Raw genomic sequence first — 13982 nt, forward strand, 5'->3', positions numbered from 1 at the left:
GGATATAGGCATCTGTATTGTACATGTTTAAAGGCAGGCATTATGAACCACATTAATTTTCTCTTCATTAATGGTAGAGTGCTATTTTTAAAAATTTCTTCTGAAAATAATGCCTTTCTAAAGAGGATTTTTTACATATCTTAGTTGTTATCACAGGGTGGTGTCTTTTGTTATTTCTGGTAGAAGGTAACCATGAGCTGCCTTAAAATCTATCAGGTTAGAAGAAATTTGACCCGAGAGTGACTCGGAGCCACTTTCCCTCAGAATCTGGGGAAGGAAGCCAATAGATTACAGCTGTAGGGCTAAGCTTCATTTTTCAAGGCCAACATGCGCTGTGGCCCACTTCTAAATTACCTTCTTGGGTTTTCTCTGATTTCACATGCAAAAAACAGAAGCTTGCTGGAGAAAGCTGCATTATGCTGTGTTGGCTGAGCAACCATGGGTAGCTTCAACAAAGTTCTTCCCAGAGCAAAAGATGGTGATGGCTGAAATATCAGACTTGCTGGAAAACACAGATTTCTCCTGTTTCCCACTAGAAGAGACTTATAGCTGCTATGTGCATGGTCTGGAAAATCAAGGTGCACTTAGTCTCAGTTTTGGTTTGAATTTAGCACAGAAGTACTTAGACCTCTCAGAACGCCACAAGATGTGGTTTCACAACAGGTGATAAAAGACGAGAGATGCAAACTCACAGCAAGAGAAACCCCTGCACAAGGCCACTGTTAGGTGGAGAGCTAGAAGCTGGGTGCACACTCACCATGCTCCTGTCCACGCTCCTGTATGGTATTTTGCATCCCACATCAGTAGATGAGGTGGGGCAGCTCTAGCTGCCATGAGGAGTCCCAGCCCAGCAGAGGGGCTGTGATCCTGCACAGGCAGAGGAACTCACCCCAACACAGAGGACTACAAGACAGAAATCAGATACACTCCAGATGGGAATTGATGAACCTGCTGTTGAGCATCTGCCTGAAATACTGCTCCCCTGTCTGTCTTACCCATGTGCTCTGGAAAATTAGTTCTCATAGTCTTAGCCTACAAGCGGAGCTGGAAAGATTTACACAAAGAGGCTGGAGAATGGATATCATAAGTTTGTCTTTAGGCTGCCAGGGGATTTCCTTTAAACAGGGAGATTTATTCCTAGGTTCCCCTGAGCAAAGAAGGACATCTGGAGCAGCCAAAGCATCTGCTTAGTATCCTTTCATATTAACTCAAGCTAAAAACCAGGTTGTTATCCTGTCAAACAGCATTAATATTCTGCAGTTGTGTGTTATGTTGCTTTTAGGATAGAAGCATGTATTTTCTGAAATAATTTGCATATTATTTACTAAAGTACCCTCAATCAGTTCAGACACGATTCTGGGCTCCCATCTGTTTTACACCACTGTAATTTCATTTACCTCATCACAGGAAATCACTGTTTTATACAACCAAATTATTCAGAACTAAGCCTTGTGTCTCAGCATCTTAGACAAACAGGAGAGAGTTTGTACATTGAAATTATAATTTCAATTTAATTTAAGGAGATCAGATTGTTTAATGTAACTACTCCCATGAACAGAGAAGTCAGAGAAAATTGGTACTATAATATCTCTGAGAACTAGTTGTTACACCTGAATACAAATTATTTTGCAGCAGTAACCCTGCAATTATGTGGTTATTGTTGCAGCAAAGGACAATGAGAACTCTTGTATTTCAATCCTCTTTGGTTTTGTACTTATTGGATGATCTTCAAATATATGATCTTTTGCAATATTTTGTTTGAGAAGAGTGATAGCTCTACGTATAAAAACATGGAAAAAATAGCCAGATTAAGCAGGAGACAGCACTCCTAACATCTCCGATGTCTCTGTCTCTACTGCCTCTGCCCTCGCAAAGGAGCCCTCACCCTATCACATCATTCAGGAAAAATAAAACAAGCCCACATATTTTATGGATGCTTGCTGGTTGATTTTGATCCACTCTTCTCCACGGCATTCAGGAAACTGGTGAATGTTTCTGTGATATTTCTTGAAATATCTAATTTTCTTACAGGTTTATATGGGTGTGGTTCTTGTGAACTCACTTCGAGGATTCTGTATTGGTGAAAATAGAGTTGCTCAATCCTCAGAGAACATGTTTAAAGTATGAGTTCCCTCTAAACTTAAATCCTTATTTTGCAGTTGTCAAATGCAACAGGAAAGTCCTTGGTGTAACAGGTTTCTTTTTCCCAGATGAGGACAGGCTACTGACAAATCACCTTATTTTTCCTTCCATGGCCAAGGGAAAGAAAGGAGCCCATTTTAAAATGGCCTATTATAACATAGCCAAAAGCACAACATGGTAAGTCAGTCACCATTTCAAATGTCTGTCTCTGTGAGTCAATCTTGCCTTTATTGTTCATTTAGAAGCCTCGTTGCTGGCAGCTTTTCCTATTATTGTCCTTCTGGAAGTACCTGGCTGCAGAAAATGTCAAAAAAGGATGCAAGACTGTTAATCTCATTTGTGGGGCGTTTACTGCTTGGGGTCTGTTGTGCTGTAGCATCCTGCAACGTATAACACCATGTTCAATATCGCACTTTTCTTAAACTGCCTGCTTCCTTTATGGCTCCTCTGTGGCCTTTTCTGTTTTCTGAGTGCAATAGGATGTTTTAAGACATGCTCTACTTTTTATTTTATTGCTCTTGGTACAATATCTCTGTCTCTCTCTCAATATTCCTTAAATTACTCTGGTTGCTACAGCAACCTTAGGCCTCTGCAGGATTTTGCTGCAGGAGGTATCTGGCATGGCAGGGCCTCTACACTGCTCAACTTGCTCTTATGCACAGAGCTCAAGGTGATGCTCAGCACCTCAACTCCTCCACTGGGGCTGGCTGCTTCAGCAGCTGTGATCTGTCCCTCCAGCTGGCTTCAGAAATCAGCTCCCTGCTTTCTCCTTTGCCATTTTCAATTCACAGTCGCAACATTTGCTGTCACAGGAGTTCCTAGGCCATTTGGTATTCAATACTTTGTATCTCAACTGCTTTTCTTTTCTGAGAGGTGGCCACCTGTTTTCAGCTGCTGCCTCTGTACCCAACTCTTCTTAGGGACACCTTGAGAGCAGGTGCCGTCCCACAGACACTGATGCATATTTTTCGGGAAAGGATACACCACAGCAGTTTTGAGGAGGGTAGGAAATGCATGTGGAGAGAAGAGAAACCACAAGCATGCTCTTTTTCCTGGAAATAAACAGGCTCACTTCAAAGATGTCCTTCGAGAGCTCAGGTTGCTCCTTGCTAAGGGACAGATGGAGGAGGTAAGGTCTGTGCCTGCAGGACCATCACAGACACAGCTTCTGTGTGAGCTGGCAGGTCTTTTGTTCAAGCCAAGTGACTGGCAAGCTGTGGCAGAGAAGGTGTGTGGCCACTCACAGAGCAGTTGCCCTCTCTTCTGGGAACATGCAGTCCTACCTGGGGTATTATCTGTGCATACAGACACTGGCACAGACCAGGGCAGGGATCAGTGGTACCCGAGTAAGACTCAGGGCACTACTCTAAAAGAAACCTTTCTGGCTTCAGTGACCTTGCTTTGCCAAGTAGGTGAAGGTATCTCTTTGCTTATCATTTGGTCTTCGGAATAAGAGGAAACTGTTTGTTTGCCTGCTTGCTTGCTTTCTTGTGGAAGACCTTTAAGCTAGTTATGCTTAGTATATTCCAGTTACTAGTGATTCCAAGTATGTCGGAACAGGGCAGGTTAGAAATTCTGGTGAAACAAGTTTTATCCGTATATTAAAAATTTGCCAAGTGAATTCAGAAGGAGACAATTTGAAACCATAAATGCTGAACTCTGATCTAAGGAGCTGTTCCTTTGCAAGGGTCAGCATGATTTGGATATATCTTTAACTTTTTTCCCTGTACATAACTTGAACTCTTGGACCTTCATGTTATTCCACCTCTGTTTTGTGATAATAAACAATCTCTGCTGCCCTGATTTTAAGGGGGTTTTAAGTACCTTTTTGCCCAAGCAGCATATACTCCTGTTGACCTCAAAGATGGTTTCTGCTGAAAACTACTGAATTGAATAAGGACCATGACATGAAGGACCGTGCAGTTCTGCAAGAAGTATTTCTGGTGTCTCTAAAATTAAAGTCATTGTTCTGCATGGAGCCCAAAAATCCAGAAAAATCCTTTAGGTGTTCTTAATGTATGGCTACAGAAGTGCCTCAGCAGCACTGAGCTGGCATATACTCAGGAATCATTGAAATCAAGATCTAGACAGCTGCTGTTTGATCAGTCACCTGATCAAGTATCAGTTACATTTCATCTTCAGATGTATTCCTGTGAGAAATGGTTTCTAATATTTTTAAAATATTATTTTCCCTGACTTCATGACTTTTTATTTGTATTCTATGTGGCTATGTGGCTTTGTATTATAAATTTAAAACCTTGTTATAATCACTATTATAGGAAAGAAAGGTTGTCTACTCAAGTGTAAACAAACCATTAATCTTCTCTGTTTCAGAAAAATCCTGTTGAATTGAACAAACATTTGCTCAATGATCATAATTATATTGTATGTCAGCTTACAATAAATCCTCCCAAGAGGATTTATTCTATGTAGAGTGCCTCTAAAATACTGCAATTATTTTAAAGACACAAGCTCAGAGATTTAAGAACAAGATCACTTTGGTGGACTGTTTAAAGAAGTAGTCTGCTCCTACCTTTTTGTTGATTTTTGTTTCCATGATAGATTTCTAAATTCTGGTAATCTTCATTTGGGATAATTAATTATTATATTTTTTGCTCAATAATTTTAATTAATATATTATAATAGAAACAACTCAATGAATAGACAGTTCATACTTGTGGTCAGATGTCCCTAAAAAGGAAAAGGCTACAAAACCTTTGTTCTTTTATAATAAGCCAGAAAAACACAAGGTATTCCCTATTAGACATTTAACTGCTAAAAATAAGTTGATTCTTACCTTTCCAAAACTCCCTTTCCCAATAGCCCGCAATATTTGAAAGTGGTCAAAGTTAACTGCAAAATAAAGGAGAGAAGAAAAGGAAAATAGTTTGTAGTGTGCTAAGCCAGAATCAGAAATCAGATAAGAAAAGAAACTACAGTGTGTCCAACTAGTGTCTTTTTACCATGAGGTATTCCATTTTTTCTCTTAAGACACCAAAAATACTTAACAGCTGGAAAAGAGGGAGTTTGCTTTAAAATATGCTGCATTCATTTTGTTCATCAATTCATCTTGGGCCAATGCCTTCAGTGCTCAGTATCTTCAAAAAGAAATATATCTCTGTCTTAACCCGGTAACAAGACAAAAGTTAGCATTATGTAGCCATTAGCAAAAACTGATCACATTTTCCAGAAATATTGAGATCTATTAAAAGGACACTGAATAATTCAAGTAAGTAACACCCTCTACCTACCTATTACATATTACATATGTAATAACATATGGTTAGTATTTTTACAGTAGTCACTCTTCAGGATAATTCCCATATTTTGTTACAGTGATGGAAGTTTGTCCGATGATGAGGTAGTATGACCAGCCTTTCCAAAGTTTTCCACCCTAATGCAATACATAATGCTAATTTTGTAAGGTTATTTCATAATTTTAGCAAAAGTTTGTTTAGAGAGATTGTGTTTTAGGTTGGCAGTAGAATGGATTTACTTGCACTTCAGGAAAATCTGACAGAACAGCCTGCTCTAGACACTGAAGTGTTTTGCTGGGAGTGTGAGTGAGATTTCATTTCTCAGAAATGCCATTTTTATTGGTGTTACATGAGTTTAAACACAGACCTACAAATTTTCATTGGTATATCTGGTGGTTTTAAAAAAATTCCAACCTCCTGAACAAAATTGATGCAGTCATTGAAATACAAACATGACAAGACGTGTGATACAGTTTTTACAGTCACTTCTCAGAAAAGAATCACACTTAGAGCTAAATTCAGTGAACCAGAGATGACAAAGTTCAGTGCAACAGGATTTTTTTAAATTAAAACTTTCTTATGCTCCTGTTTTTGACCATGGACCTTCATCTATGGCCCTGTCATTGATGAGACAGTAACTAGCAAAATTGTGGAGACAGTCTGTCACTGGAAAAATCATAGAACCACGGAATGGTTTGGGTTTGAAGGGACCTTAAAGATTATCCTGTTCCATCCCCCTGCCATGTTCAGGGACACTTTTCCCTAGACCAGTTTCTCCAAGCCCCATCCAACCTAGCCTTGAGCACTTCCAGGGATGGGGCATCCACAGCTTCTCTGGGCAACCTGTGCCACGTCCACCCAAAAATGTGGTAATCAATACAACAAAAAGGTGACTCACATCAAGATGAAGGAGAAAATTCTATAAAACTCCTAATGCTTTAAATATTTAACAAAAAAGTTATGCATCTTAAGCTAAGCTTTGCATAGAAAGTTGAAAGGTTGATGGCTATCAAGCTTCTAATAAGGGTTAATATCTTACTTTCTCTGTTGCAATAATACCTCATTTACACTATTAACACCACAAAGCATTTGTTTATTTATGCTTGCTTATCCTGCCTTCCAGGAAACATGGTTGCTCCTTTCATTAGTGCAGTATAGCAACCACTCTCCTGGTAATTGCTGGAGACAAATCAAGCCCAGAGCTGACAGAGCTGAGAGCAACAAACTCTGTTCTCCAGAAAACAAAGATGGTGAATTTGGCTTTAGAATTTGGATACTGAAACAAAAATGCATAACCTTGCAAAGGATTTATAACCTGCTTGGAAACTGAAAATCGGGAGAAAAATTTTGAGCTGAATCCTGTAAGAGTTAGGGTTGCCCAGATGTTTGAGAAGCAGGATTGTCTGTCAGCAACCTGCAGCTGGGGTCTCTGCTGAGAATTTTTACCAGTGGGGCACTCTCTTGCAGTTCTTGCTGGCCAGTACTGGTCTGATGAACAAGATAGTCAGTTTAGAAAAATCCCCTTCCACATAAACTTACTTCCACTTAAATCCTGCTCCCAGCAGTCATCCCACCGAACTACATGACTGGGCTGTCTATGATGACCCTTAATTTAGGTAGGAATTCACCACAGTGTTGAAAATATCCTAAACAACATGTTAATCTCATTAATTTTTTTTGATAGGAAAAAAATAATTCAAAAATTCAGCACAGCATGCTGGTGATTTCTGTGTCACTCTTCTGTTCTCAAATTTTCTCATGCTTCCTACTTATTTTGCTAAATTTTTAAACAACCACATTCCTTTAAAAAAGCTTATTTTGAATGTGTTCTTTACCTTGCAGTCATTCAGCTGAGTCCAGTCGCCAAAACAAATGAGAAATTGTTGAAGCAGTTGGTAATTATCTCAATTTAAGTCAAGCCACATTTCAGTAATACTTGACTATATTACATTCTGAAATCTGACATGTTTTGAAATACATCAGTTTGAAGAATGGTTTTGTTTTTGTAAAACTAAGATTAGCCATTTATCTGTAGCTATGAAAAGGACTTTTTTATTGTCCATATAACTTCTATTTATCTGTACTTCCATCTTTCCTGTGTTTATTGCTCTGAACGACTAGAACAACTTAATGTTTTAATTAGATTATTTGTAAATTGGACTTTCATAAGAATGAAATTATTAAATGAGGCACTAGGCCATGGAGTTGAAGATGGATTACTAGTAAGCTAAATAAGTGGTCACAGTCACAACAATTGATCAAATTTCCTTTATCTCTATGTTTAACTTGAGTAGAAAGTGGGATGTTACATTTTCATATCTTCACTAAGAAATAAAAGGACGTTTGTTTTTTTCTTCTGTAGCTAACAGTCCCATAAGCCTTATTTAAATTAAGGTACAATGATTGTAACTCATTTTTTTGCAAGAGAAAATAGACAATTTTAAATGACTGAGGAAATATGTAAACATGCCTGAGCCTGCATTTAAAGTGAGAAAGGCTTGCAGCCACTGTGGCTCTCTGGAAAGGGATAATTAACTAAAGTGAGACAACTCAGTCTCTTTTGATCATTCAAACATACTCACAAAATTACAGATTCACTAACTGAGGAATTTCCTCTTTTGGGATAATATGAAAGAATGAAAAATGGACTACCTTGCAGTTGAGAATAATACCAAATTCACTGAGTAAAACAAAGATGCTTCAAGTAACACTCCTATGTAGAACAGAGCAGCACTTCCATGACAACAAGTTCACTGCCACCTTGGCACTACATTAGCCATACATCTCAGGTGTTTTCCTCAGATGTTTTTAATCTCACACTCTCAAAGTTTTGGGCTAATTTTGCTCATCTCATTTTTATTTATTTTTTTTTCACAGTGCGTATTTGCTTCTTTGTCTTTTCTGGTGAAAATTCAATGCCAAAGTATCACCACTTACTCTGAGAAGAATTACAGCTCATCATGACCTCTGTCATTTCCAGTGTTGAAAATATCATCAAGTTCAGGCACTGCCATTTCCTCTGTGCAATGAGGAGATCACAAGTATTAAATTCTTGTCCTCCAAAACATGACATGTCTAGTTCTTGTGGTGCCTGGTGTTGTAGCTAATGACATTTTTCTAGTGCAAAGCCCCACTGAGATAATGGTGTGGCTGGCAGAAGGACATTTTCTTCAGCATCAGCAATATGACTATTGCTCTTTCGAAAATAGTTTTCTTTACTCAAGAGAAAATACTTTAATTCTCAAGAGAATACTTTCTTTTACTCAGAAAAAAAAGAAATACTTTCCAACCCTTAGAGCACCCCTTTCATTTTACTGCCACAGCATACTTTGGAGGTCTTACACATTATCTCTCAATTTGAGTATAAGAATATGAACTATTTTCAGAAAACAAAATTTGTTTGTATTGTCTTCAGGTAATTTTTCATACAAGTAAACCCACAGAATGAAACTTATTAACAAAGCAATGAGAGAGTTCCTTTCCAGTGTATTTGATTTCCATCAATTTGGAAAAAATAAAGCATTATCCTTTCCCCTCCCTTATCTCCCACCTTCATCCCTTAAAATGTCGCCTTTAATTCAAAACTAAGAAGGATATTTTGCTAAGAGTCAAAATAGATCAGCATTTATGACACCTGTTTCACGTTAAGATATTAGAGCAATGGATGCCTGTTAATTTCAGCAATGTGTTGTGTGTGTGTGTGTGTGTGTATATATATATATATATATATATATATATATATATATAAATACTTTATTTTGTTTCTTTCCATTTAGTCATACTCAAACTGTAAATTCATTCCATTGCACAGATTCAACTATCTATTAACAATCTCTAGTGCAAGTATACCTTACTTGGATTAAAATCATATTTTCAAATTAGCCCCATGTGGAGCATTTTCCAGTAGTTTGATCTTGAACAAATAAGAGCCAGATGATGGTAACAGGATTCACAACTGAATTAAAGGTTTCATCCTGCTTGCCATGCAAAGCAAAAAAATGTGGTCCTAACCACTACAGATACTTGGTCAAATATACCAGTGTACTCAAAAACTATTAGGAATATCTAGAAGGATGTTGCAGTGGTTTGTGACTGAGTTATACACAGGAGCACCTCTATTGCCACAGTCTTCTCATGAGACCTTAGATGAGTGCTTCAGTATCTTCTGCCACTGTCTGTATAAAAATAAATCATTACATCTCCAGGCAGCTGTAAAATTAGGTATAGGAAGTACCTTAGAGCTCAGACACAGAAATCATTAGGATTAGTAAAAGCAAATTCATGTAATAGTGCTTTATAAAAGCACCATGAAGACTGGAAGCCATTTTTAAAGTGTGAGGAGCATACACCACTGTGGAAGAGGAGATACAGAAATCAGTGGACTGATTCAGTTGTGGCAGAGCTGAGAACAGAACCTGACTTCCACTTCACCTCACACCTTCTCATGCGTATCTTCTAAACTGCATGAGCCCTGATGGAGCAGATATTTGGCATAAAACTTTCTAGTGAAAGACATAACAAGTATTTCTTGCTCCACTGCTCCCTGAGGGTAAAGTATACTTTGCGGAGAATATTCACATCGCAGGCTTGGGTTTTTACAACCACACTGCAAAAACACTGGATAGTTTTAGTTGAAATATCTATTATTTTTTTAAATCAGTACTATACACATAATGATCTATGTTCAAACAATGAAGTATTTTATATGCATTCTTCTCTGCTGCATTATTCACAAATACTATGTTTACTAGAACCAATAACACCCAAAGACGTTACATCAACAGCATACCACTATGTTTTACGTGTTTGATTTATGATCTCACAAAGGAATATAACATTTTTACCTTTCACTTGCAGTTTTACTGTTCAAAATATTCTCATGTTGCATATCATTCAAGTGTAAATTACATTTAGCTAAAGAGGCAATATGAATATTGGGTGGATTCTAGGTAGAGCTGACATCTGTTTTCTCACTGCAGTTGAGGAATATTAATTGCATGTATATGTGATTAGTCCAAATACACTCAATTACCACTATCTGAAAGAACTTTGTTTCTCCTAGAGAAAATATCCAATTGAACGTGGCCAAAGCACAGGCATACACGTGCTTTACAGAATGAAAAATAGAGGCTTTCCTGGAAGAACTCTATAAGCTAAATAGAGACTCTCCTTCTCTGGTTGAGTCCCACTGATTTATTTGGACTGTCTGGGAGTAGCCAAAACCAGAACATGAGCCCTAGGGCATTAGGAGGTGTACAGTAAAGTCATATTTTTAACACAATGAGCTTTTCAACATGTTGAGATTCACTCTCACTGATCTCAAGAGAAAACAGAAACAAGGAGATATGATTTGGTCATTAACCAAGAAAATAGATTTTTATTAAAGTCTGACCCCTGTCTTTCAGGTCTGTTTTGGGGTGGTTTAATGCTTCCTGTTTCTGTGAATCAGGAAAAGAGAATAACAACTAAATCAAATTTCCTTCTAGATTTGGCCTGGATGGTTTGACCTGAGACTTATTGGATTGCACAGCTATTAGGATTTCAAACTAGTTCTGCAGTCTTCTTTTTATATCTGTCTACTTTTCAGATGCTCCAGCCTTTTCCAGGAAGAGCCACAGGCTGTGCTGACAGGACCTCAGTAGATCTTAGCACCTATCAGGTCTTGTTAATATTGTTGCTGTCCTTCCACACATGATGAGTAGCCAAGTACACACAGTCATATAAATTCAATACTAATAATAAAATCCCCTGCTTGAATGGACATAGACAGGACAAACATGAACAATGCCTAAAAATTAAATTAATGGTCATAAAATGGTTTGGGTAGTCATAAAGAGCCACATTCTATCATGCTCTGTTCATGGTTAGTACATTAATAAAGACACTGCTGAAATTAAGGAAGAAATGTATATTCTGCTGACAGAATGATAAAGCCAGGCATGCCTTTGAGAGTACAGATCTGCACAACTTCATGGGTTCCTGAGTAAAATAGGACATTACTATACATTATTTGACTGGGAAACTTACTAGTTAGATAGAGATACATAGCCAAAAAGAAGTTTCAGAGCTGGTTTTATGTCACTAATGGTGAATCATGATGTTTCCAATCATGTTTAGGGGCTTTGTATTTAAATTGCATCACAACGTCTCAATTCTTCGTGATTAATGAATGTTTTAGTCTCAATATAAACTATATGTTAATATGTTTTTATAATTATTCAGACTTTATTTGCAATTAGAAATAATTTAAGATCTTTGTATGCAACCCAAAATTTATTTAAAATTCAGCTGATTTTGTTGTGAACTTTACAATGCATTTTAGTTTGATCATGTTTACATACTTCATTTTCTTCAATCAAAGTGAAACATTCCTGTAGTATCAAAAGACTTTCATTTCAGAACTCCTGACTGATCCAAAGGGGCTTTTTCTCAACAGTTCATTTCTGTGTTTTGCTTCCTTGTGAAGCCACCTGCAGGATGGGATCTTTGGCTGCATCTCCCTTTCACAGGTGTTCTCACTGCACCTGCATGACCTGTGCTTTGTTCCCTCTGAGCTGGTGGAGTGCTGGGCTACGGGAGTTGTAAACAGGTACAAGATCGGCATCTACAGAAGGGGATACAAGAATCAGATTCCAATACCTTTGAAGAAGTGTCACATCACAGAAATGTAGTCCAGCTTTGAACTGGGCCAGGAGGAAATCTGGAAAGGTAAACTTGAATTCCATTCAAACTTTCAAAGCTAGCTTTGTTTTCCCAGCATAAGGCTTAATTTTTGTCAAGGAAAATCACAGCATTTTAATTTGGCAGCAAGTTGAGTTATCCATTAAAATTGTTTTCAGAGGAGAAGTCTGTTTCGAAAAAAAAAGAAAACAGGGTGACAGAGTTCCTTGTGATCTTTCACCTATGTAACATTTCTAAGAAGACATAGGGAAAGCAACCTTACTCTTTATTAAAATGGGGAGAAAATATCAGTACCAGGGCGTTGGAAAACCAGCTGTGTAATTTTATTTATACCTCTCTTATTTCTATATTCTATAAATAAATAGCTGATATCAAAGATAAAAGAGTGGGCTAAAGAACATGTGCTGTGATGCATTAAAGACATTCTGATTTCCTTATGTCAATCCTCCTACAAGGCAGTACTTCACATGCAATTTAGCTACACTTTTGATGAAATTCACAGAATATTTAGACCATCTTCATCCAAAGCAGTGACAGCATCATGGGGTTCTACACTGTAATTAGTGAAATCCACCTCACATTACATCATTAAAATGAGTGGGGTTTTCCCTAAATGGCTGGGAATTTTCTGCATGTGTTAGTTAAAATGAATACTGGAAGGAACTAAAACAGCCTACCATTTTCCAAAATGCAATAAAAACAGACTTGAAGAATTTGGTGAATCAGCTAATAATTTACACTGTTACAGAACAGGCATGTGTTGCCATAACCAGAAGTAAAATTGAAATTCTAAAGGAAATTAGCATTTGAAAGTAAGTGAGCTGCTAGGCAAAAATGATCTTAGGAGTGATTCTCAAAATTTTCCTTCCTTTTTAATTCTGTAAAAGAACATAATTGTATTTCTAATGCTATTCTATAAAAGCTGCAAAAAAAAGAGATGAGATTTTGCATTCAGAAGGAAACTGTGACTCCTTGGTAAACAAGAATCTGCTCGAACCCAGGTTCAAATGAAAATTTCTCTCCAGAGCTGCTTATACCCCCAATAAGCCAAATTAAAATGATACTGCCATTAAATACATCTATTCTGAAAATGTATCAGGCAGCTACCTGAAGCCTGTAAAACAAAGTTTGTTCCTTGGACAAGTAGAACAGACTGCAAATCATTACAGCTTTTCTCTGAAGGAAGTTTAAACTGAAACTCCCAAGTGCCATCCCACAATCTCCAGACCCTGTCTGGGAAATTGGACGTCTGTCACCAAACCAAAAATCAAGAAAAGACATGTGTTGCTTTTAGGGATGTGGGTGTCAGCTTCTGTGAGCCACTGGGAGGGATTTGTCTGCAAGCCACTGAAGTCAGGACTGAGTCTTACAGCTGTAAACTGCAGTAGGATTTTGGTCTAAGAACACAGGCATCAGTTTTTGCCTAAAGTCTACAGAAAGGTTGGCCCGTGGCAGCCCTAGCAAGGGCTTCACTAGAAGCACCAATGACTCCAGGCGTTGCTGTTATCGTTTTCCTCTGGAAAAACAAAAATTATTACTCTGTGGAAGGCGTGGGGATGTTTGCTCCGCAGGAATTTTAACACAGATTAGGTGAAATTAGCTATTCTTTCTGAAGGATTCAGCACGAATATGTGTTTATTGGCAAAGATTAATTGTACTGATCAGAACTCTGGTGGCTGCATCTCTCTCCCACAGTGTTTCTTGGGAGCATGAGATTAAAAAAAATAAAGTTAATTTTCTTATCTTCATGCCTCTTTAAAACTAGTCCAAATTTTACCATCATAATTCCTAATTGGAGATTTTAGTGTGCTGACTCTTCTTGAGACAGGTTACTCTTTTTCAGAGGCACACAGAAGTACTCTCAGGTGACTGGGGGGAAAAAAACTTAAAAGCCAGTTCTTG

The 13982-nt window shown here is 37.8% G+C and overlaps 1 protein-coding gene across 3 annotated transcripts in view; it reads right to left on the bottom strand.

Moving 5' to 3' along the window:
* STK32B (serine/threonine kinase 32B) overlaps positions 1–13982 on the bottom strand; it is a 160205-nt gene that overhangs the window by 126492 nt on the left and 19731 nt on the right. For 2 of the 3 annotated variants that reach the window (XM_066185448.1, XM_066185446.1), the window contains exon 2: positions 4940–4995. The exons of the other annotated variant lie outside the window; for it this stretch is intronic. Coding sequence is in view for 1 of the 2 variants with exons in the window: in XM_066185446.1 (XP_066041543.1) it covers positions 4940–4995 (56 nt within the window). In the remaining variant the exon portion in view is untranslated. The remainder of the gene's footprint in view (positions 1–4939; positions 4996–13982) is intronic. 3 annotated transcript variants of the gene reach the window in all.

This window comes from Chamaea fasciata, unplaced genomic scaffold (genome assembly GCF_029207755.1).
Source record: "Chamaea fasciata isolate MVZ Bird 193981 ecotype frontalis unplaced genomic scaffold, bChaFas1.0.hap1 SCAF_6, whole genome shotgun sequence".
NCBI lineage: Eukaryota > Metazoa > Chordata > Aves > Passeriformes > Sylviidae > Chamaea > Chamaea fasciata.